Source organism: Balearica regulorum, chromosome 9 (genome assembly GCF_011004875.1).
Source record: "Balearica regulorum gibbericeps isolate bBalReg1 chromosome 9, bBalReg1.pri, whole genome shotgun sequence".
In the NCBI taxonomy this organism is placed as follows: domain Eukaryota; kingdom Metazoa; phylum Chordata; class Aves; order Gruiformes; family Gruidae; genus Balearica; species Balearica regulorum.
The window spans coordinates 28,205,284-28,230,289 of record NC_046192.1 but is presented as its reverse complement, the minus strand read 5'-3'; the positions used below and the strand labels follow the sequence as shown (position 1 = coordinate 28,230,289).

Below are 25,006 nucleotides of genomic sequence, written 5' to 3'. Positions count from 1 at the left end.
ATGAACTACTGTTAATCCAAACAGAATGTGACCCCCATCTTGTCCTTGATCTCATCATTAAATATTCATTTTTGCTTCCCATGACACATCCATGGCAATAAACAGGAATCTACTAGCAAACCAGACTTTACTGGTACATCCTGTGAAGAAGTATTTCATCTTCCACTCCCATTGTTACCTACAGTTCAGCTTTCTGATTTTAAGCCTTACAATGCAATTTAATTCTAAAGCAGTAGGAAGAGGAAGCAATTTCAGTAACACTTAACAGTGGCCTTCAGTTCCTCCATCCAGGTTCCTGTATCTCATCTCTGCATTATTTTAGTGTGAACAAAAGCATCCACAGTTGTAGAAGGGTTATGATTCATTTTTTAGTTCAGTGAAAATCGAAAGAGATCCGCTGTGCTGTTTCTGAACCTCTGCCATGTCCCTCCCCACAGCCTGGGTCCAAAGTGCTTTTTGAAGGGGTGCTGCTCCACCAGCCTCTTTTGCCCACACCCTTTGTATTCCTGTATTTAAAAGAAAACCTAGCTTCTAAGAGAAATACACATATTAACTCCTCCCACACAATTTATGCTATGTGTTCTCTTTTTAAAGCACTTCTAAAAAGCTGTTTTTAAAAAGGTACAGAAAACTCACAGCCACTCGTGTCTTGGATCATCTTCAGAAAGACAACAGTTTGATGCTGTCTTGATAACGCATGCAGGAATCAGGCACTAGCATAAAGGTAAAGAAAGAGCATTGTAAAATAAAATAAAATAAAATAAAATAAAATAAAATCAAATCAAATCAAATCAAATCAAATCCTATCTTTTCAACCAAAGTGCCATTCTGCAGCTTTTGTGTCTCAGCAGTTTTGCAGCATATTAGATACACGTATATAATTATCACTATTCCTAAATAAAATGTAGGATTTTTTCTACAACTCCAGTATTGTGTTTGTGTTATGGGAATTCGTTATACCAGGATTTGTAGTACTATCACAAAGACACCTCACAGCTGAAGTGCATTCTTTCTGCCTCTCGTGCATCTCACCCCAGTTTGGCATCCATGGTAACTACAGAGCAGGGGGAAGCCTTGCCATCAGCGACTCTGATCCTGTGGAGCGAAGACTTGTCTTTCTGAGACCTTACTCACTGTCAACTAGGAGAGGTGAAGGAAGGATCAGACACTTATCTACTGGAACACAGCAGATTTAAAATTAAGTATCTTCTGGTTCTTATATCCACTTGTAGATACTTTTTCTTGGCGTGCACACATGCGTAGATACATACAAGTACTTATTTATTCATCGTACAGATGCGTATATGTATATAGAATATTTACCTTTTTACAATTGATTTCTTAATTGCTGGTAGGACTCAAGGAAAGGTTTCAATTTGGACATGCTCAAATGTTTCAAATAAAAAAAATCACGGCACTCCCCACAGCATGTTGGTAATTTTAAAGTTGCTTAACATATATCCACATGCAACCCATCCATCACTCAGGAATGCTGCAGGATCTCTAACACCGTGATGTCTGCCACGAGCTCCTGCCAATGGGGGCTGGCCCTTCCCTTGCCTGGTTTTACTTTTTGTGGACTGTTTATTTCCATTGCGTCCTACCATGGGGCATACCCTCTGTGCAGCTCCTGCCCGAGGCGGCTGGAGGCTATTCTGTCTGTTAGAATCTGGGACAGGGATTTCACTGGAGAACTGCATGTACCAGCGCACGCATTTTTAACAAGCAAAGACAAAAAATTACAATGAAATAAATCACAAATGTACTTGTTCCTTAAGGAGCACTGATGCATTCTGAACAGAGAAATCTCTGCATAATTGATAAAGCAAATCCTTTCGTTATTAAATTATCCACCTTCCAGATTTCACAGAAGACAGAAAGTTGTCGTTGTCGCTATGAGGCAAACCCTCCTCATAACCATTGCAGTTTGAGACCGAGCTCCCCCATCCCGTTGCGGCTGCCTGAGCAGAGCCTGAGCCGGAATCGCCGGGGGAGGATACCGGGACAGAGGGGAGGCTTCAGCCTCCGCAGAAGACAAAGGAGCCCCAGGGCAGCTGGGCAACGGCCCTGGCAGGAAAGTTTCAATTTGGAAATGCTCACAGCAGTGAGAAAGGCCCCACCAAGAGCCATCTGACTTACATTTTTTAAATGATCCCACTAAGGCCATTTGTAGAACCTAGAAAGTCCGCAGCCTTCCCTCAATAGGAATTAAGTTTTTGATCCCTATGGCTTTTCTGAGGGGGAAGGAAAGGGAAAGGTAACTTTTACAGAATCTGTTACGGTGTTTCTCCTTGCAAACTGGCAGAAACCAAAGCGAAGCATCCTATTTTATCTGGTTTGCCATGAAAGATATACTTACATGAAATATTAATAAAGGGGTATTAAGCTGCAAGTACACTCGAAGAAAATTTTAATTTCATCCCTTGCCAAACCAGAGACTCATTCTGCATGCTGGTAAGTGCCTCCCGAGGGTGTACAGCATTCCCTCTCCTTCTCTTCAGTGTCTGCAGGAGTTGATCAGCAATTGGCAGAGCTGGGCACTTATAGAAAAGTCCGGAACGTACGGCTGCAATCAACTCTGAATACTGTTTCTTATGTATTTACACGTGATGTTTAAAATAATTTAAAACTCTAGTTTGCAAGTGATCAAGATTTTTTTCTGCTAGAGGAAGCCTAGAAAACTCTTTAAGGATAACGTATTAATATTTAAAGTATCAAACATTTCTACATACTTTTCACATTTTATATTAAGTGTAACTGGATTCATCCTGTTACGAGGATCTTAAACTCAGTGGTCCCAGTTCTCAGTGCTTAGTACCTGCAGAGACCCTCACCCGGTCTGGATAAGCACACACTTCCCAGGAAATTTCTTGTTCCAGGGAGCGGCTGGGAACACAGCAGGGAAGGGAAAGCATGAACAGCTCCATTCTCCAAACATGGTTATCAATTAATACTTCATCTCCTGAGAACAAAGCTGACTCTTCCAGAAGTGGATCCTTAGCTAGGTAACGCTTGTTAGCAACTGAAATAAAATATAAATGTTCAGAGCCACATTGCTGTTGCAATATGGTAAAGGCCAGTGGAGGAAGAAAAGGTTGACTGGGGGAAGAAAGGAAATGTTAAGAGTCTGGAATTCCTACATGATCAAGGGGAAGAAGAAAATTTGTTTGGAGGATACTCCAGTGCACCTAAGTTAGGACCTACCCTCCCTGAGTATGCAAGAAGGCTGCGTACTCAGACATTTAAAGCTGGAACTAGTTGCCCAGACATGGTTGTCTCGTGCCGTCAGAGATGCCATAGAGGATTTGGGATATCCTCAGAAAACTTTCAAATGTAACAGAGGACTAATGGGAGACCTACAGCCTCCTGGAGCAGCAGCTGGAGGCCCAGTGGGACACCCTAAGGCATCTCAACTGGTTCTACATGCCTGTGTCTGGGCAATGGACTCAAGCACAAGGTAGTTTGCAGGCTCTCCCTCACGATTCCTAATTTTCAAATGTCACGAATCACAGGCCCTGGAATAATAAGATAGGTGTAACGTTAGTGTTAGAGTGAAGTAGAGATCATGTTTCTCATCTCTGGAAGGTAGGAGAGCTCTGATGTGAGGTCCTAGGACAGAGAGTGACTCCCAAGCCTGCAGAACAGCACGGTGGTAGAACCAAGAACAGACGGAAGGTTTTGCTGCATCCCAGTCCAACGCCACTCCCATTAGGCCATGCTGCCTTCCCAAACAGAAATATCAGCAATCTAAAGAAACCTATAATGAGTTTGCATCCCTAATTACTTTGGCGGAATACAGTTCTAGCTGAAAAGTTCTATTTTTAGAATATTTCCAGTAAGGATCCCGACATTTCTTTCCAGACACAATGTGTTTTCTGTTTATTTTAAAATAGAGGCTTAGTCTTCCACTTCCCTAAAAATAAAAATTAGCTGCAGTAAAATTAATTACTGCAATGATTTGCCCTTTGAGAGGCTGACTGCAGTAAATATAGAGCTACTAGGGTATGACAAGAATAGACAAGCTCACTCAGATGACCTGAAAACCAGTATTTGTCATTGGCCTGCCCGATGCGGACAGACCTTTATTTGGAGCAAATCAGTAACAGAAAGTGCAACAGAGGCATCCGAGGTAAGAATACTTGCATCTACACGCCAGAACTCCTGTACTCAGTTGCCTGGGGCCGAAGTGAATGAGCTCAACAGAAAGCCCTCTGCTATTCCCCTAGCAATGCACATGGCACCTTTGGTCAGCCCCCACCATGGGCGCAGCGTGGACAGAAGCTCAGAAGGTGCCTGGCTTGAAGGAGGTCGTTCAGAGGAGCCCACGGCTCTCCTTCCTGCTGGGCTTCATGGGAGTCATCTGCCATGAGCTTCGGTGTCTCTGTGGTCTGTAATCGCTGATGTCCTACAGAAGTCTAGATGCTCTGCACCTACTTACGCTAAAATTCTCACAAGCCATCTATATTTTGATGTAAAGATTCACTGTTTCAAATCTATTACATTTAAATAGTTGTCTTCACAGACAGAATAGCTGATTTTACAAGAAACAACTCTCTTCAATATGGAAACAGGCTTCTCTGATGGGATTTGCTGATATGGCTGGCTTATACCCGACTTCTTGCCTTCAGAACACCCATCTCACATCCTACAGTGATCTTTCAAAAATAACTGGGAAAATGAGCATGTCTGGTTTGAATTCTATGTTTGTTATTTTTAATCAGATTTTTAGAATAAGTACAGACTTGGTCGTTATGTAAGTTGTGCATTTGTTCTCACAACACAGTGTGAGATATTTATGACAATTTCTAATAATTTATTTGCGCTTTCAGGTAAAAAAGAGTGTGCAGAATTAAAATTTCAGGGTTAGTTTTAATTATTTGCATGAAGATAAAGAAACAGAGATATTATTAAAAATCTACACTAGAGGAACATTTAAATTGTGAAGTCATGCACTTGAAAGTATAAAAATACCAGCACTGTGGCTATGGGGGCAAATTAATTCTGGCTCTTGTATTTCTATCTTGTGTGGTTTCCTCATGGGTATGTTAAATGTGGGCAACAACTGACCACGCAATCGAAGGCTAAGGCCTTGGTCTCTGTATAACACCTATGCTCATACAGAGAGGTAGGTGGAGAAGTTACCTGAGGTTTTAAAAGCAGAGCAATGAGGCTAGCGCTGCACTGAGACAACCACCTCACTCCTAGCTGTAGAGAGAGCTCCAGCCCTGCATCTCCACTGCACAGCACCAATCAGTCTCAAGTACTAAGGGTTTCGTCAGCTGGACCACAACTAAAGCAGTGTTAGTGTCTGCAGAACTGACGTTTCCTGCTTTAGAAGGTGCAGCTCTGCAATCTACACATCACACTCTAAAGAACACAGCTTTTGCATATGTATACATACCTGCCAAAGCTTTCCAACCATGAACATTTGAAAAGTACTTCCTACGGTCTTGACTGCCAGGGCTAATTGCATTATCAACTGTCTGAAGGTTAATATTGCAGAAGAGAGAAGGTCTTTTGGGCAGCGCATGGTAGATACAGAAATCAGAGGGTGGGATGTCTGGTCCGGCTCTCTCCGCCACCTCGCTACCAGGAAGCGGTCACTCTTTGCACAGGAGATGATCTGCTGACATTCGTTCTCTTTTTTGTAATAGCTGCAAACTGGGCCTTACCTTTTCACCAGACTTGGTGAAGTTTATTTGATATGTGTACTGCCAGTCCTGGAAAAAAGGTCTGAGTTCATTTGTAAGCATCATACTAACAGGCTTTCTGCTGAGCTGCAGGTATTGCAAAGTTAAACTGAAATGGTGCTTTTGCTTACTGGGAAAATATAATGAAGAAAAATATGTTGAAAAACAACACAAGCCTTTAAAAAATGGAGAACATATCAGCCTAGAATGTAATGGCTTTATTGGAAGGTGTCTAAATTGCACTGCTTTTGTAACTCCTATTCCATTAAGTGGCATTAGGGCCAATGTAAAAGGATCCCTTGGTCAGTGTGATATTGATTTTGTTTGTAGCATTGTCTGTTCTCTCAGAAAAGGAACACTGATATCAACCAGTGGCAGCTCTTTGCAGGATTGATTCCTGTAAGAGAATTTAATGACACAGTGTCATTGGTCAGCTCCACAAGGCTTAGTTAGCCTCATTACTTCTCCACAGCCCAGTTTTTTACTTTTTTCTACTTCCATGTTTGCATGTATACTTACATCTAGCATTCATAAAAACCTGTTTTAAGTAACAGATCTGAAAGCTGTTGCTTATTTATCTGAACCAGACAGAATAAACAGCAGCCGTAGGAAGCTAGCTGCTTCACACTGGGGTGCCAGCGGGAGGGAAACGCTATAGGAGCTTGCCTGTATTCAGCACTGCCCTCCTGGGCAAATGTTTCTACTTTCGATACCTCTCCTGTTCATGCAATTCAACAGAGTGCCAATTGGAGTTTAACTGCGAGCAGCGAGTCAGCAAGCATCACAAAGACCGCACCACTTTGTCCCACTTGGAGCAAAGTCAGAAGCTGATGGTGAAATGCTACATTGATTTTCCAACCACGGGACCACCACCTGCAGGAAGAGACCGGATGAGAACATCACAGCAGATTAGCATGGGTACTGCTGTACAGGCCAGTGGAAAGCAAATATAATCTTCAAGTTCATCGGTAACTCAGCTTCTGTACTGTGACTGGTGTTTACTGGAATGTTTACGCCTTTCCTGGAGTGAGAAAGATCTTGTGTATTTATCACTGCTAAAAAAACCTTCAAACTGCAGTCATACAGAGATACAGCGCTGTCTCCTCCTAAGTGAAATAATTTGCACAGCCTCCCCCTCGTTCTCTTTGTGGGGCACATAAATAGGTTCTATACAGAGAGTCTCTTGAAAGAGTTTGCTTGAGGCAACTCGTAGATGAGGTATCAAGTCAAGGAAAAAAATAATCAGAAAGCCTATAACATATTGCAAGCCTGTTGCCTGAAGGCACTTAAATATAGGCAAAAAAATAGGTGACATATTTACACTCAGTCTCTTTGGGAAAGGGAGATACACTGGTATTTTATGAGATGTTAAAGGGATCTTTCAAAAATGCAGCTGAGCAAGAGTTAGAAATGACAAGTACCATTTTTTCTCTCCCTCTCAATTATAGCTAGTCTATATAGGTATTAAATAAAATCCGCTGCCTCATTCTCCTTTCATGCCACTTTTATTCCAGAGAAATCACTTTGATGGAGTAACTCTTTACTCACAGAACAGACGATGAGGAGACAACCAGCTACAGCATCATTACTATCACTCCAAGGCAGTGTCACCTTCCAAGTAGCACATAGCTTCAACAGAAAATCAAAGGCATCACATATATTGTCTGGCACCCTACTCTTCAAAAAGCTAAATCAACCTTTCTCACTGCTTAGTTAAGGTCTGAAAATAACAGAATAAAAAATACTGCTTTCACAATACAAATTAAAATGGGCAGCCTTTTGCAAGTATCACTTCTTGCTCAGAGGGTGAAAAAAAAGGAACTTAGGGAGAGACTTCCTACCCCTTCTTTCTCTGAATCAGTTCAGGCAAGCGAGCAGTGCAGGCTAGCTGGCACGCACCGTCCCTCCCCTCAGCAGGCAGCGCTGACAAGTACTCAATCCTGCTACGAGTTACCTTCCCCTGACGTACTGGGGAGGTTGCTGGGATCAGACATACGAAATACCAGCAGTTTTTCAAATGAAAGCTTTATGCAGACTGTGACAAAGCCCCACTAAGCACAATGGAATATTTACCTGACTACAAGCTGGGATGTTTGGACTTGGGGTGCTTTGGATCAGACCCACTGCGGACTAACCTTGCTTTTTACAAACTTCAGTAAAACGTGGTGGGATGTTTTTTTCCCCATTTTGATAAAGTTTGAGCTCCTAAAGGTAACCTACCCACATCTGCTTCTGACCTTCCAACTTCCAAAGCCAAGCCCAGTTTGTTACCTGAGGGAAGAGCTTAGTTTATTGGGGAGAGTTATACTTTTTAACACTATTCTACGATCACGCCTCTGCTTGCTGACATGCAGCCAGCAGGTCAGCCTGCAGCTCTCACCCCTCGGACAGTGTGGGAAGAGGCTGGCAATGAGGACCACCTCTATAGTAACTGCAGGATTGCGTGTTTAACTATGAAATCCTTACGCCTTTATCTCACCATGCAAATCAGACAGCTTTAAAATCAGCAAAGTCATATTCACAAGGATCCAGCTGCACGTGTTACGTGCAGGGTTGACATTTCCAACCAGAGTCTTCAAGCTGGCCATTGTCCATTCAGCTGAAACGAATTATCTTCTGTCACGGTGGCTGACCAGGTTTTAGCCAAACACACAAGTTCGCACCTTTTAATTCTTAATCACAGTACAGCTGAGTGGTTTGGTCCTACCAGAACACCAGACACTATTTCCAACGGTACCTGAGCTAACACTGAGAGGAGACCAGCAGTCATAGCTCCTTACTCTGTTAGTTTTTCATCAGAGATGCAAAGCCTTTCACTGGATCCTCACCCTTACCTAGCAGTGCAAGCCACCTTCAAACGAGATGGAAATTGTCACCCTAAATTCAGTAAGATTTCAGCAAGTCCTTTGCCTCAGAGGTTTATTTTACTATTAATAAGTGGGGTGCACAATGGGCCAATCTGCCCACCGCACACTTTAAGTCTGGGGGTAGCAAAATAGGAAATGTAACATCTCTTTGTAAGTGACAGACTAGCACATATGACCATCAGCGTGGTGACTGTAACCACTGAACACCTCCTGCTGTAGAAGCAGAGCTGGGAGGAAATGCACAAGATGGCTTTGTAGGACAGCAGCATAAGGGGGCACATTTCCAGGTCACGGTGTGTGGTTCAGCCTCTTGACTTCCATTATTGTTAATGGGAAAAACACAGCTATGTCCCTACGCTCAAGATGCAGCCCAAGAGGATATTTCTGCCTGTAAACACTGCGATTTAGTACATAGCACTGCATCCAGTATTCCCACCTCTGCCTTCATTTCATCAGCACAGCCACTGCCATATGCCAGCTTTGCAGCAAGACAAGATTTATGGAAGCTTTATTTTTGCACTCATTTTCCCCAGGTTGAAACAGAGGCAAAACCACAGCTTTTAGGTGAAAGGGCTGAGTAAATTTACTGGAAAGTGCTAAAGAAAGAAAGAAAGAAAAAAGCACCTGACACGGTAGGAAGGAGCTTGGGGGGAGGGCTGGAATAGGCGACATTTTTCACCTCTTCATATACCGGCATGCAGGAAAGTATGTCAGTCCAAAGTCTTATAATATGTAAACCAGTATTAAAGAAATTTACGTCCTCATTAATGTGCTTTACACTTATTATGCCACATTGCTCTTTCCACTTGCTTCTCAGTCACAGGAAGCCATGTTGTGATGTTCCCCTTTAGCTGCCATCAGGTTTTGTTCTGCTGAAACTAATGTACTGTCGCTTGCAGTACTTGTGTGGTGGAGCAAAGTATCAGGCTCTGGCTATGAAAATAAAAGAAAACTAGAAGAAAGGCCAAACACAAGCCAAGGAAATTGTTGCATTTCTTTAGAACTGTGCTATAGTACAGATAAAAACTTTTTAAAAGAGGCTCAAGGATGGATTTACTGCAGTAGCCTGGAGAGCAGCTGCATCTTCCCTTTCCTTCCTAGCACCTGCTCTTGTAGGTGCCCTCACTCCTATTGCACAGGAAGGCTCTACAAGCCCCCTCCGCCCCCCATCACATCCCCATCCCCATCCTCATCCTCATCGCCATCCCCAATCCCAACCCCATCCTCTTCCCCATCCTCTTCCCCATCCCCTTCCCCATCCCAGCTCCGGCTGTCTCTCAGCTGCAGCACTGAAGTCCTGGCGGGGAAACTCCCGCAGTCTGCCTCAGGCTCAGCCTCATCTGATCCGACATTTCTTCCTACTCCACGGAATGGACTGCCAGCCCAGATGACATAAAAAGTAACAAGCAAACATTGCCTCTCTGCTGGCTTTTTGTGGCCTTGGTGTTGGGCTCCTTCCAGAAAGCGAAGACAAAACTGTCTCTAACCAGGGAACTGGCAGGCAAAGGATCTGCCGTCATTCAGAGCCGTATCAAATATAGGTTTTGCTGTACATTAAAATTGTGCCGTGACTGGAGATCGCAGCCAGCAGCAGCTCGTAGAACCGCTGGGCTATATCTGTATTTTGCCCCAACTTGCCTTGTGGGAAGCTCAGTAGAGTTTATCCAGATGCTGTGCAGAACCAGAGCTAGCTTCCACTTTCCCTCCATACCCTCCAGAGGATCCGGTACTGGCCGAGCAAGCAGAGTCCCGTCTCCAGTGTAGCCTGGGGTTCCCTCCCCTGGGCCCTCCCCACGTGGGAGCCCGCAGATTAATGAGCGGAGAACGGGGCACTGCTGAGTGCCTGCTGCTTCGCACATCGCTTTCCTCCCTGGCAGAGGGAACGTACCGGAGACACCGCAGTTCCACGAGCCTCCATCTCCAGTTTTAGTACCTCGCAGCGACTGTGTTACATGCAGCTGGGTTTCAGAAGAAACCAGCAGATAAAGCCGCAGGGGTACAGGAGCTGCCTGTACTCAACTCCTAAGGTAACCCAAATTTTTTTAAGACCAGAATTAGCACCAACTCTCAGTGAGAGCAGCAGTATCTATGATCAGGCAAGGGACCAACTAATGACCAAATGAGGTCAATTCTTTTTGATGGCAGCCTGCAAAAAACTCCAGAGAACTTTAAAGTACTGCCAGTACCGGCAGAGCTTATAACAGATGTATTGCAAAATAATCAGAGGTTTTGTTGGTAATTAGAAGGGAAAAGACAGTCTGCATGTATGGATGTTTCTGGAAATGAAAAACAGAATGCTTCATACCCTGCTCTTGTGGTAATTTTTTTTTCTGGTCTGTTAAAAGCTTTAAGAGCAGCTGCTGTACAGTCACTAGAACTGGCTAACAGCACAAGACTGGGTGAGGAACTGGAATAAATTAGCGAATGCTAAAATAAATAAATAATGGTATATAGTAAATTAGACACTCCTCAAAAAAAAAAAAAAGGCTAAAAAAAAGAAGTTGGATCTTTCTTAAATTGTATTGCATTTGACCAGTACTATTTCCGTGGCTTTGGAGAGTGGTTTTTGTTGGAGCAGATGTAAAGCCCTTTCACTCTAAACTACATTCATGCATAGGACTGAACTTTCTCTTTCCCATCCTGCTTTTCTCTGTTTTTACCCCAGTTCTGAGCAAACAGAAGCACAAAACTAACAGCTGCAACATCTCTCATCAGTTCTCCGGTGACACAACTTGCAAGGCAATGGAGAGCTGGTGCAATCCCTGCTCCCCTCTGAGATGCAATGTGCCGACCCAGCGCAGCTGCACTGCATCTCCTGAGCGGCACCATCATTTCAATCTTATCAGATTAATGTATTTATACCTCCAGATCATTACAGATACCTACAAAAACAGTATAACTAATTAAACCAGCTTAATATAAATCAACATGCACACACACACACAAATTTCTTTAAACAATGTCAATTTTAAAAATCAGTGCCAGTAAAAATCTCCCTCACTGCTATGAACTCTGGAACTCGACATGGCCTTAAGGTGATCTGCAGCAGAAGTATACATCCTAACTACATTTCCTTACCTAAGCAACACTAAATAACAGGGTCTACAGAGAAAGCAGAACTTATTTCAAGTTAACAGTTTACCTTTTAATGATTTCATGGCTTTTTAAAATAACAGAGTGACACGTCTGTGTGTTTCTGACAGGTCCCTCAAACAAAACATGAGGATGGATGTGCTCTCTCTTGTGGGAGAAGCCCTCCTTGCCTTTCCTTTCTCCTCACACCCAGCCCTGTACTGAAACGGTGATCAGACCACTCTGGACAGCCCGCTCTGATTCTTGTCACTGCCACTTGCGCCAACAGCTTCCTCGAGCCAGGCTGCGTCCCAGGAAACCTGTGCCATTTGAAGGGCTGAAGTGACCTGGTAAAGGATAAAACTGCTGCCACAGGTACCCTGAGCAGGACGTGTGCTGGGTTTCTTTCTGGACCATAAGACACTGAGACTGGACTGTTCTCCAGTGTGTCTTTTCTCCCTGCGCTTTCTCAGAGAAACTTTGGGCAATTACTGTTTCATGAAACGATGCTTGCTCAAGCCTGCTTTTATTTGCACACTATATCTCAGTGCCCTTTTCTCTCTCCTCTTCTGTTCAATCTGCAAAGTGGCTACGAGAAGGATTAATGAAAAGGCATTAAAGAGACAACAGGCCCTTAGAAAGCTGGTGACACCCAGCTCATTTCTGCTGACCTGTGCAGTCCAGGAAAATGCCGTGGCCAGCACCAGGCGAAGACTGAGGCAGTTCCTTGGTGCTCCATCTGCATAGCAAAGTCCAAGCTGGTGCACTGCTGGAAGCAGTAGGGTCATATTGTAAAGGGTTTACTTGTCCTGCTGCTAAGAAATACTTGTCCTCTGAGAAAAGTCTATGTGCCTGGCTAGCTGCTGTCCGGAGATCAGGATGAGACTATTGCACCTTTTTGGCCCTGACCAAAATGTTCTGGTTTATTGCACTTGGCAAAGCAGTTTTTATTCCAAATGGGACACCCCTCAGCTACAGCAATGGACCTTGTATTACTCATTCAGCAGCAGCAACTCTCACAACGATTTCTTCAATATCTGCCTGAAGTTGGCTGTAGTTCTCCCAACTGTAACTTCAATCGGCACAGTATTTTCTAGATTTGATTACTGCAATGCTCTCCATTTTGCTGCAGAACTGCAAATTGTTTGGTGTGTGAGTAAAAGATCCTCTCCTGAAACATAAAGGAGCACAGAGGCATGACAACAGGAGGGGGAACCCCAATAACAGCACCAGGGCAATGGAGCACCCCGACCCAGCTGTTCCCAGGGCCATCATGGGAGCTCTTCATTTCAAAAGCTTTCAAACCAGGTAGTACAACAGAAATGATAAAGAATTTTATTGTGAGAATAATTTCTAATTTTCTATAAGACAGCTCACTGTCCCTTTTTCAACAAGTATGTTGAAAGTATGGACTGAGATTATGTTTTTCTCAAGTCCTCATCCCTGTGCTATGTGGAAATTCAGCATGTAAGGACACATTTACCACATCACTTAACAGCTAAGCTGAAAAAATCTACGTATAATTGCTATTCTTCCTCCTACTGTAAGTTATTACAAGTTCTGCTTATTGAAAAGAAAGCTGGAAGTACTCTAATAAGAACATCTATATTTATTTCTGTGATCAAGCATTTATAGTCTGAAAGTACTGAAGATGAGGAACTTTTATCCTATTAGGATAATCACCCAATTCTTTGTAAGGTTTGGTATCCTCTCCCCAGTTGGGTAGCTTAATTGGCAAATTAAGCAGAAGTACATGGCCAACAAATGCAAGGAAAGACTCCTTTTTTAACAAAAGTGAGAAATGGAGAGTGATGAGGCAAAAGACTTTTCTTACATAGTTAGGGACCTCCAGACAGGATACATAAAAGGGGTGGCTTTCAACTTATTTAATGTTTGGCCCAAATTGATCTTTCATCCAACATACATCTGAGAAATGCATTAAAGTTATTTTTACAATGCTTGCTGGAGTTTTATATTCTGCCCTTTTTCAGCAGCAAAGCAAATGTCAGCGCTGTGAAGCTCTGGAAGCTCATGCTGAATGTCAGAAACACTGAGATCTGTAACTTAGAAGCCTTGAACTTTTAGACCATAGGAGCCTTAATGCCTGGCAACTGCACACTGGGTTATAACTTGGAAAATGTCAGAAAAGGATGAATTGGGATTCCTCATAATGCAGGTAGTGAAGAAGTATGTCCAAAAGTGACATATAAAGCCCCAGGGCAAATAAAGCCATCCACATGCAGTTGTTGCCAGCTGCTTCACAAAGAGATGCTCGTACCTGCTGTAATGGAAGTCAGAAGTCTAGCAATTTGAAATGGCAGCCACAGGTGATGGGAAAAGGAATTTTTTGGTTTTTTTTTTTCAAACACCATCTGGAAACTATTGCAAGAAGAGCCACAGTTAATGATGAACCTAGTGATATACCGACTTTATTAACCACACTACACATGGCACACAAGGGGTTAGCCAGAACTAGTACATTAGAACCAGGTTGAGTCATCACTTACTTTTGCCCACAAAAACAGCAGTTCACCACTGGACACTGCAAGAGAGCGAACATTTGCTTTTTCATGAAAGGGATGATCAGTCACCTTTGAAATATCAAACAAATTCCTACTTTGCCTCAAATGATAAACTTGTACCCATCAGAGGGCGAGGAGATTCCCTTATTTAGATGTAAATACAACTTACATATCTCTGTATGTGCCAAAGGTCCAGAGGAAGTTTATCTAGCATTGAAGTCAGCCCTGCTTGGAGCAGGAGGTTGGATTAGGTGACTTCCAGAGGTCCTTTCCAACCTGAAGCCTTCTGCAGCTCCTGTCTTGTGCAATTCACACAGGCTCCTACCCCACTCCCACCAAATGTAATGGTGAACACCTACTGAATTCCACGGTGCACACTCAAACCCTCAGAGTCTGGTTAACACTCAGCCAGGCAGACTGGCTTTGGCTTCTGAATTCATCGTGCCCCAAATTTCTGCCTCCTGCATCACCTCGGGGTTGCAGTGGGAGGAAGGACTGGGGTTCTAGCTATCAGCAGGTATCAGAATTCCCATAAACAAGGAGAGACTGTACTGACTGTGGAGTTCACTGAAGTGGCATGTTGAAAAGATTAACAGAAGCTGCGGTTCTGCAGGAAATGCTACAAAAGCATGGCAGTCTCACCTAGCTCAGTCAACACTCAATCCAGAAGACAGGTTTCTCATAACCAAGGTAAGGTCAAGTCTTTTCCTCCCATTTGGACCTTAAAATTCCACTTCTTAATGCAAGCTTCCCCTTCCAAACATTGGCAGGATAGCTTGGGAAAAACTAAGCCTTCCAGGAAAATTATTGACTACCTTCTCTTGTTCTCGAATAGGGCATAAACATGCAACTGCATCACCTGGAAACGTGTTTCTCAGATTTAGAGACTTCTGCTTATTTCAATGGAGACACTTAAACCACTTTAACAGGTAACTGATAGTTTAGTTTGTGTGACTACTGAAGGACAGTGGGAGAATAACTGCTTCCATATGACACAGGAAACAGCTTTGCATGATAAATTGAAAGCTGATACTGGCTCCTTTTGGATTCCACCAAGGGAAACTTCCAAAGGTGAGTAGGCAGAACTGACATTTTAAGTTGTGTCAGAGTCAATTTACAGCAGCAATATGAATCTGTGACTGTATCACATATAAAACATGAAAACTGTACTTATATGTACACAGAACTGCCCTGTTTTATCTTGAAAATGGGTATGTATCTATGCTGCCAGAAGACCATTACATACACTATTCATGCAGACCACAATTGTGTACTGGAGCATAAATGTCACAGCTTAACAGCCAGTTGACAAGGAATGGCTAGCAATCTTTCCCTTCTTTCATTACAAGCATTCAACCTGCAGTAGTAGTTGTGACATTTTGCCCCTTAAACAAACACTGATCATAGAAAATAAAAGTAAAGCTTGGCAGTTTTCCTTAAAGCTCATGTTCTTACATGAGATAATAGCTGTCCCTTTGCTGGATCCAATTCAGTCTGCCATTCTGCAAATGGCAGTTTGGGCAATTCTCTCTCACAGCTTGTCTTCAGTGTTGAACCCAACTCTAGTCAGAAATCAGTGCAGATTATGGGCACTAACAACAAGGTTAACTAACATGGCAAACCAAAACACCTCCCAGCTGAGGAAATCAGTGATCCTGCTGTTCTTGACATGCTGCTATCGGCGTGGCAAGGAACAGGCAAATGAGGGGTCTGTGCTTGGAACAGACCATAGTCCTGCAGTCTGATAACTGAAAGCAAACCCCAACTTTTACGGCAGTGGTGGTACATTCAACAGGACACCCCTTTAGGTGAAAGAGTCACATAGCAAGACTGGCACGCTCTCTATTAATTTTAGACAGTATGTCCTTAAAGCCTATGGTTTTTCTTCTCCCAAGCTGTGAAAAGCTCTGTTGGATTCAGTACAGTGCACCGCAAATGTGAGAGAGCAGAATCAGAACCTCTGTGCAAAGAACTACACAAGCTGAGGTTACAGACACCTCTAACAAGTCTTTCAATCGAAGCACTAATGTATTAAGACTCCACATTCATTTTTCTCTCAGAGCTTCCTAAAACTAATACATTTCTCAGAATTTCTTCTTCCCAGAAACTGTCCACAATCTAAAGGAAAGGGATGAACAATACAATATTTAGAATCTTTTTGTCTGATCTAATAGGAATCTTTGTGCCCAGATTGAAATCTACATTTCACTGTGGATTTACTATTCATGTTTGGTTTTGCAGTCTTCTTTTTTCCCCTACCCAAAATGTAAGCATGATGAAAAAAGTCACCAGATGCTTGGAAATACTCTTTAAAATGTAATCTTTTGGAGTATTTTGGAGAGAAAATTCCTATTCATTAAGATGAATTAACATAATTCATACTGAATTCTTACCATATACAGATAATGCAGGTGCCCACAAAATGACAGAATCACAGAATGGTTTGGGTTGGAAGGGACCTCAAAGATCATTTAGTTCCAACCTACCTGCCATGGGCAGGGACACCCTCCACTAGCCCAGGTTGCCCAAAGCCCCATCCAACCCGGCCTTGAACACTGCCAGGGAGCCAGGGGCAGCCACAGCTTCTCCGGGCACCCTGTGCCAGGGCCTCAGCACCCTCACAGGGAAGGATTGCTGCCTCCCATCCCATCTCCATCTCCCCTCCTGCAGCTTCAGGCCATTCCCCTTGGCCTGTCCCTCCCTGCCCTTGTCACCAGCCCCTCTCCAGCTTTCCTGGAGCCCCTGCAGGGACTGGAAGGGGCTCTAAGGTCTCCCCGGGGCCTTCTCTTCTCCAGGCCAACTCTCTCAGCCTGTCTTCAGAGGAGAAGTGCTCCAGCCCTCAGATCATGATCATCATAATAACTATTAAAACCCTATGATTAAGAAGACAAGTGATAAATTATTGCAGGATCAGAATCTGCAAATAGGTGTGTGGTTACTAAAATATACAATGTTAAGTATGATTTTTACTAAAAGTAACTACATTACCAATAGAACTAATAGTAACGTCCATGTAAGTAAAAATTACTCCTATTTTTCTGCAAGGTAATTCTTACGATCAGAAAAACAGAAGGGCAAATTCATATTTTACCTGCCGAGGGGTCCTCTCTGATTTACTCCTGCACCATTCCCAATCCGCGAGTTCAGGTTTATGGCTTTCTTCATGAGACAGCCTCCTTTCCGGTCCCTCAAAGAACGCGGGCTTATCAAAGCCGCCGCGCTCTTGCCCGTGCAGGGCTGCGGGTTGCTCGGGCTGGAGCCGGTCGCTGCTCCGCTCCCGCCCGGCCGCGGGGCCCGCCGGGGCGCCCCGGGAGCTGTCCGCCACGGCCGTGGTGCTGAACGCCGCCGTCCCGGAGCGGGGGGGATCGCCGCTTCCTCGCCCGGGTTCTTTGGAGTTAGCGCAGTCGTAGCTCACCAGGTTGTGATAGGAGGGAGATTTACCGTCACCGTCGCGGTGGTGGTGGTTTTCATGGGATATTTTGTAGATTCCATAACCTTGCTGGAATGACAGGTTGAATTCGAAACCCCTGCGTCTGGCTAAACAGCAAGGGAAGAAATGTCATGTTAAAAAGAGTCAAAACCAAGATGAAAAATGAGATTAGGTATAGAATGAAAATGACGTTCTAAACCATGGAATAAATTATTTAACTACTGCTAGAAACAGACAATTTTCTATCCAAAAAAAGAATGAATTGTTGAGAAGAAAGGCTTCTCAGATAGTATGTTATTATCCTGCCTTCTTAATGAATTCAGAAATTACACATTCCAAACTTAATGGGTTCCCAGAAACTGGTAGATTATCTTCCATTTTCAAAAATACACAATATATGATGTTTTATGGCATACACACAAGAAAAAAATACTTAAATTTTGTAATACTCTTTTTTTTTTTCCTCACAGCCTGTTTCAGCTATATTCCTGAAGGTGAAAAATTGTACAAAATGATAAAACATTTCTGAGAATCTGTAACTAACCTTCAATATCAGTAGTCAAGAAAGAAAAACAGAATTCTACAATAAAAAATAAATATTTGAAGTATTTACACAATGAAATTTTTATATAGTCCCCATTCTAAATTCAGTGCTCCAACTAATCTTACACAGTAATTGAACAATTAAATAAAAATTCTCAATCATTATTTATACTCTTTCATTCTTCCTCCTAACACAAATCACCTGAGATTCTTCATCCTCCCCCTTTTCACCTTACATTAGATAGTAACTAAAGAAGTGCCTTTAATGAAATCATCTTCCCACCAAACCTGTCATGCTAAACTATAAAATAAAAGGTATGAGGACACATCTGTACAACCTCTATTTCTACTCCACAGTTTGTGTGCTTACTAGATCATATGTAATTCTGGGTGAAATTCTGACCTTAGCAGTCATTGCATTAAAACTTGAGAATAGTCTTCAGTACAAATATCTGAAAATCACAGATTTCTTTTAAATAATTTTATAATCACTAGTTTTCCATCTGTTGTACATTCATCTCTCTAAACAGCATTATTAAACACATCTGAAATAAACTGACTTCTTCTGGGAAAGCAGTTCAAATGGCATCAGTCACAACACAAGCCATTCTGCACTTGGAGAACTATGTTCAGAGCAAGTGAAAGTCATGAATAAGAACGGCTTTTCTCCAGATTCCAGAGCTTGCTTTCTCCCTGAACGTGCAGTGAATGTCAGGAATTCATCCACTGATGTCAGAGGACTTTCACTCCTGAGAATGGGAAACCCAGATCCTCAGAATTATTTAGCTCTTAACTTTTGCAACTTTAAGTAGATGATCCTTCCAAATGAACTATTCTATTCTATTCTATTCTATTCTATTCTATTCTATTCTATTCTATTCTATTCTATTCTATTCTAATTCTAATTCTAATTCTAATTCTAATTTTCTAAAATAAAACTTGCCAGCACTTTCAATTCCCCTTGTACTAGGCCTCAAGGGACAAGTGTATCAAACTCTAGCACTGCAACTCTCACTTCTGAAAGATCAATGCATAAATCTATCATTTCTATATATGAATATAACCGCAGCATTATAAATAGGAAATTGAAATTATTTTTCTGTTATTCTTGATAATAATTATGACTGTAAATAAAAAAATCAGCTATTACTCTATCTTCCCTCCTTGTAGGCTTCCCTACTGATATTTTTACCAGAACATATTTATTACACGTCAACAGAGATCTAACAGATCCAGATGTATTTAATATCCTGTGGCAGATTTCTATCCTTCAAACTTTCCATAATTGCCTATGGTTGAACAGTTGATTTTTTTTAAGTTTGTACATTTTCTCCTCCAAGAAAGCAAATATGTATGAAATATACACATAGATTTGTGTGTAATGAATGTAAATTAATCACTAATAAAGATACTGAACTTATATCAGTAGGTATAATAAGCTTCAATAAACCATTTTAATAACAAATAGTTCTCTCAGAAGAACACTGGAAACATATTTTCATTTGTAATTCACAATGCAATCCCTCTGTGCACACAGGTGAACATTGGAGATGAGGTATTTCCTATGTAACCGTGGGCAGGAAATTTAGAGGAAAGCATTAGGCGGGCTTTTAGCCACAAACGTGACAACGGTATTCACGTTCGCAGGAGCCTAAATTGTTTTTCACTAGACATAAGTTCATGGAGTGATAGCTGTATTTCTTTGTCTCCTGCTTCTCTGACTGAGTATTACCACAGGATCGTGTTCTTTAGGAAAAGAACAGAAGTTGTGTAACTGCGGGAGTTGGGCTGTGGCAGCCAGCGTGTGCAGGGATTCCTCCAGCTGGTTTCACGTGCAGGCCCAGAGAAAAACAGGGCTTTAGGAGATTCCGAGAAGGTTACCAGCAAAGGTCTGGCATCCTCTGTTACACCAAGGTGATCTTTACAAACTTGAAGGGAAACGTTTTTAGGCAAAAACTGTGTAGGAGTTCCTCAGCTTTCTGCAAGCGGCATGAATGCGCCGAGGTACAGGCCCATCCTACAAATCACCTTCTTCACCATTTGCTTATTGGTGTCGCTGTGATTTCTGGTTAGTAGCAACAGTGCAGGTGTACAAACAATAGCTCTTAGAATTTGCTCACAATTTTCATGGGGTTTTCCCCCCATGACATTAAACATGTCTAGCATGGTCCATGTATTTGATCAGTAAGATTGTGGCAGATGCATTTTCCCAGGGTAGGAGAAGAGAACGAAACTAGGATTCAGAGTCTGTCAGACTCTGCCAGAAGATCTGACAGTGACCTGGGGAAATCAGCCAAGCTCCTGTGCCTCAGTATCCACCGTTCCCATCCAGCTGTCTTGCGTGAATGTTGAGAGTCTCATTTATTGTCCTGAATAATGTCTATATAATTCAGGTACATGATTTCAAGTTGTACAAAGTACTGCTACTGACACTAACTTCCTATCCTTTTTACTACAAGATACATTCCAGCTGTGCGTCACCCTTCCATACTTACTTTTGAGTTCTTCTGAAGACACTGCATACGAATTCCTCCTGCAATTAATGATGCAGCCACAGGGCAGGTGGATCCAGCGTTCTGACAGGACAAATACTGGGGTGACTGTGGCAGCCAGCAAAGTCAGTAGGAAGCTAAGGGTCTCGAATGAAAGGCTTTGAAAACCAGTGATGTGCTGGACAACCATTTGTATCTGAAAGGCAGAGCATTTTGAAATATAAATCGCTTCAGGCACATGAGATACTTCCAGGAATAAACAGAACATCTCACTATGAATATGACACAAGCAAAAGACACAGGTTGTCATTAATGTTTGCTGAGCCTAACAATTTTGTTTCTAACAGAGAGTGGAGAAAACACACTGACAGAGGCTTTCCTCCTCATTCTGCATTTCTCAGAAAACCCTTGCTTAAGCTAAATATAGATGCCTGAGCACTACTAAAACAAGCAACTCGCAACCCAAGCAACTTAGAAGAGCCTGCTAGCTCAGTCTTTCCTGCACGGTATTGAGGAACCCCAGCTCCTGGTGGGGAATGGGAGAGAGAACTTGGCCCCACACAGGGCTGTGCTGCAGATGCTCTGTAACACTCTCCTTCTGCGGAGAGAAGCTCAGGTGCTGAGTCTATACGCTTCCTAAGAACAGGATAACACTGCCCCAGACCCATGTTCCCTGTTCTCAAGATTCCTTCCTAACTATACACGAATGTACTTATTCCCAAATACACTAGTGCATGCACATGGACGGCACTCCCTCCCACCCCACCCCACCCCCAACGCCACAGAGATGACAAAGATGCAAGCAAACCTCATTTTTCTAACAAAGTCCTATTTTTTAACTAGTCTGGCAAAGGACGTGGCTCACAGCTGTGAGGAGGGGCAGCAGAGCTAGCTTAGTATAATTCACAGACCCCATAACGCCGAACAAATGCTTGTCAGACAGCTGGCAATGCAACAGGGTGGACCTTACTCATCCCTGTATTCAGGTGATACAAATGATGTGATGATAGAGTAACATACTGATGAATCAGGCTCTGCCAAACCTGCTGAAAGCCAGTTAAATTCATGTAGTGACACAGACCTGCTTAAAAGGACTTCTGCTGGCACAAACTATACTACACGGAACAATTGCAATGGCTACTGTTCATTTGTTTCAATACATGGCACACCAACTCACATCCCATTTAAATGTACGTAAACATTAGAAAGTAAAGCAATCTGACGATTTACCATCATCGGAAGCCAGAGAATGACTTTTGTCAATGCAAGAATCAGTGAGAATCGTTTCTGGGCGAAGCCCACGGTGAAGCTCCTGCTCTGTATGCTGTTCATGGATCGGGGCTCGAGTGCACTGCTCTCAGCCACATCTTTCCTAAAAACTGCCTCCGAGCTTGGACAGGTGTTTTGGAAATGCTTCAGGGTTTTATCGACAGGGTCCACCGGCGACATCATAGATGGGGTAGCAGTACTGCAGCCTGCAGGTGTCCCAGGGGTGACGTAGCCTCGAGAGATTTCCTGGTAATCAATGTGCAATAGGTGTTGCCCATCTGAGCACAACAGCTGGTAAGTTAGAGGGACAGACAGCACCGTGAGGAGGCAAAAGCACAGCGAGTAGACAATAAATAAAAACAAGATGTAGGAGCTGGCACAGTCAGTAAAGCAGCCCCAGGAGGTAGGGATGTACTTGCCCCAACCACAGAGAGGCAAAATGCAGATCAGCAAACTGACAATCCAGATGGTAAGAATGGCCCATACCATGCTCACTCGTCGCTTGGAAGTGCTGCAGCTCATTGTCTCAGTTTTGTTGATGGTATAGAAGTTATAAGAAACTATAAGAGACCCTTTCAGGTTGCTAGAAATGCCCTGGAATAAATATGTAAGTGCTGAGGCGGTGCACAGAGGCTGGGGGAGGACATCACTTGACCACTGGCTGAGCATGAAAATAATCACTGGCACAATGCTGACCAAATCATCTATTGACAACGAGGTCACGATCATTGAAATCGTGGTTTTGTTTTGCATTTTCAGCAGGGAAACTAGTGAATAAATGCTGCCCAGGAGTGCTGTGAATGCAATGATAAAAGTCAAGCAGAATAGAAAGACATTCAAAGTTCTCTGCTCGCTAGGCTTATCCATAATGCTATGATTTTCAGCGAAGAAGCTTGTCCCATTGAGTGACAAATTACTAGGCGTTACCGACATCGTCCTTGGCAAATTTCTTTCTTTGCCTTCTCACTGACTCTGCAAGTTTTCACTAGCTGAAACCAGAACTGTTAGCTCCACATCACAAGTTTCTTTGTTTTCCTAGACTCTCTTTTGTGGCATCTGAGGAAGAAATATTCAGGTGAAAGCACCCTTGATAACCAGGACAACTCATGCTCTCGAAAAATCAGGCAGCAACGAAGTATCAAAGGTACTGAAAAAAATGCAATTCTTCATAATCCTTTCAGTACTGGAAGACAGTTAATTTAGGCTCTTCAGGTAATAACATGCCATTCACTTTCGACAGATATCAGGCAATGTGCCTTACTCACGAGTTCAGTTGAAACGAAGGCAGAATATCAGGGATGTTCAAGCTCTAGTAGCTCAGGGAGAAACATAGTAGAAACGAGAGGCTGTTGGATTCACCCTGCGCTGTTCGGAGCTGCAGGAGGGAGGAGTCAGATGCAAGCAGGATAGCAGAGCCGGAGGGGGGAGTGAGGATCTTCTCAGACCGAGCTGCCTCTTAGCTGGATGAGAAGACTGAAACAGTGTCCCTGCTAAGCCACACCTCCGATGCTGACACTGAAATCCAATGCAAATACTCAGATCTGATGTCAGCCGTAAATGTCATTCCCGTAAAGCCCATGGCTGCTCCAGGGCTGTGCATCACGAGCAGGAGTGCTGCTTTTATTCTTTCGCACTTCTTTACTCAAGCTTAGCAAGGGGAAAAGCCGCAGGAGCCTTTTACGAACATGAAACAGAAGGGGTGTGTCTGCTCTGCCTTTCTGTACTCCTACTCCCACTGCGAGTGTGCCTGTGTACGTGCACACGCTGCACATGGGCGCTAACTGTGGAGTTACTTTGGACAGCCTTGCATTAAGACAGGTAACTGCCAGGCGTGTTAGCCAGGGGTTGCCTGCCTATGTGGTATCTCAACTCAGTTTGGGGTTTATAAAACTTTAATTCCCTGCGTAATTCAAATCTGAACCACATCAAATGCTGACTGTCTGCTCTGGCCGAATGCACGGGCAGAATCACAACCAAGTGCATTTTGGCACATTATCAATATTTTCTCTTGAAAAAGTGCAATACTGGTGAAACTGATAAGCAGACAAATTTTCCAACACTCAGATGTTAAGCGGACAGATAGGTTCAATGCAATCTCCTTGGAGGGCTCTGCCTCTCTATTCTTTTTGGCATCATTTTGAGTTCAAATACATGATGGGGATGCAGGACATATATTTTCTGATTAAGGGTAATATTGTAAGGCTGCTGCAATTACTTGCTAGTCTGGTAACATTACAAATCCACTCAGAAATCTGTGTTATTAACAACCCGATCCTCGCTCAGTTCTACCCACTTTGAAACGCATTAGCTGCGACAAGCCAAGAGCTGGATTGCTCGTGTGTTTTCCTCCTGCCAGGAAGGAGGAGTGGTTGGAGGCAGTGATTTCCAGGTGATGGAGCCTCGAACGGGACAGTGGAAGAGAATGTATGGCTGCAGCTGTATGGTGTGACAAGAGTCCACAATACAAGGATCAGAGCTAAGGGCAATGACAACTTACCGAATAACCCCTCCTTCATTTCCGATTTCCAGGCTGCCCTGCCATGGCACAGGGAAGGCTTATGCCCCAAAACAGGCTAGGTCTTCTAGCCAAGCCCACGCATACAGCCACAGAACTGTCCTCATTGCAGGACTTGTCGTAAAGCTGTGCTCCTCCTATGCAGCCTGACCGGGAGCCTTTGCCTCTCCATTCTCCCATTCACATCGCAGCTGCCTCTGTTTTGAGGATTCTGCATTATTTATCAGGACCAACTGTCAACCCTCATGTCAGAAATGTGAAAAAGAGAGGAGCATCCATCCTGCCTTCCACATAGGCGTGTTCCTGGATCTGGACCATCCATCTGGCCTTTAACTGTACAGGATTTGACTTGGTTTCTGTGATTTATCTGTCCTGCTGGACAATTGATCGTTAATCTGTGCTGTGCCAGCTAAAGGCCAGGGCTCATTTCCTTCTATTTACAAATCACAGTCACCTCTGCCCCCGCAAGTCAACTTTAAATTAAGGACAGTGTTCTAAATCTTAAGATTAACAGTGTGAGCCCGGTCAGAAGTACAGTCAAGAGATAAGAAGGGAAAGAAGCATCATTCACCCTTGTTTGGACCGTTATTTTTTAGCCTGGCTTCC

At 43.2% G+C, this 25,006-nt stretch overlaps 1 protein-coding gene across 1 annotated transcript in view; it reads right to left on the bottom strand.

Moving 5' to 3' along the window:
- The window catches only part of GPR149 (G protein-coupled receptor 149), a 30,836-nt gene extending 7,522 nt beyond the window's left edge, over positions 1-23,314 (bottom strand). The window contains exons 1-3 of the mRNA XM_075761721.1: positions 21,847-23,314; positions 20,620-20,812; positions 17,243-17,688 (exon numbers count right to left, since the gene is read on the bottom strand). Of these exons, the coding sequence (XP_075617836.1) occupies positions 17,243-17,688; positions 20,620-20,812; positions 21,847-22,818 (1,611 nt within the window). The 5' untranslated portion in view covers positions 22,819-23,314. The remainder of the gene's footprint in view (positions 1-17,242; positions 17,689-20,619; positions 20,813-21,846) is intronic.
- Between the last annotated feature and the right edge of the window lie 1,692 nt (positions 23,315-25,006).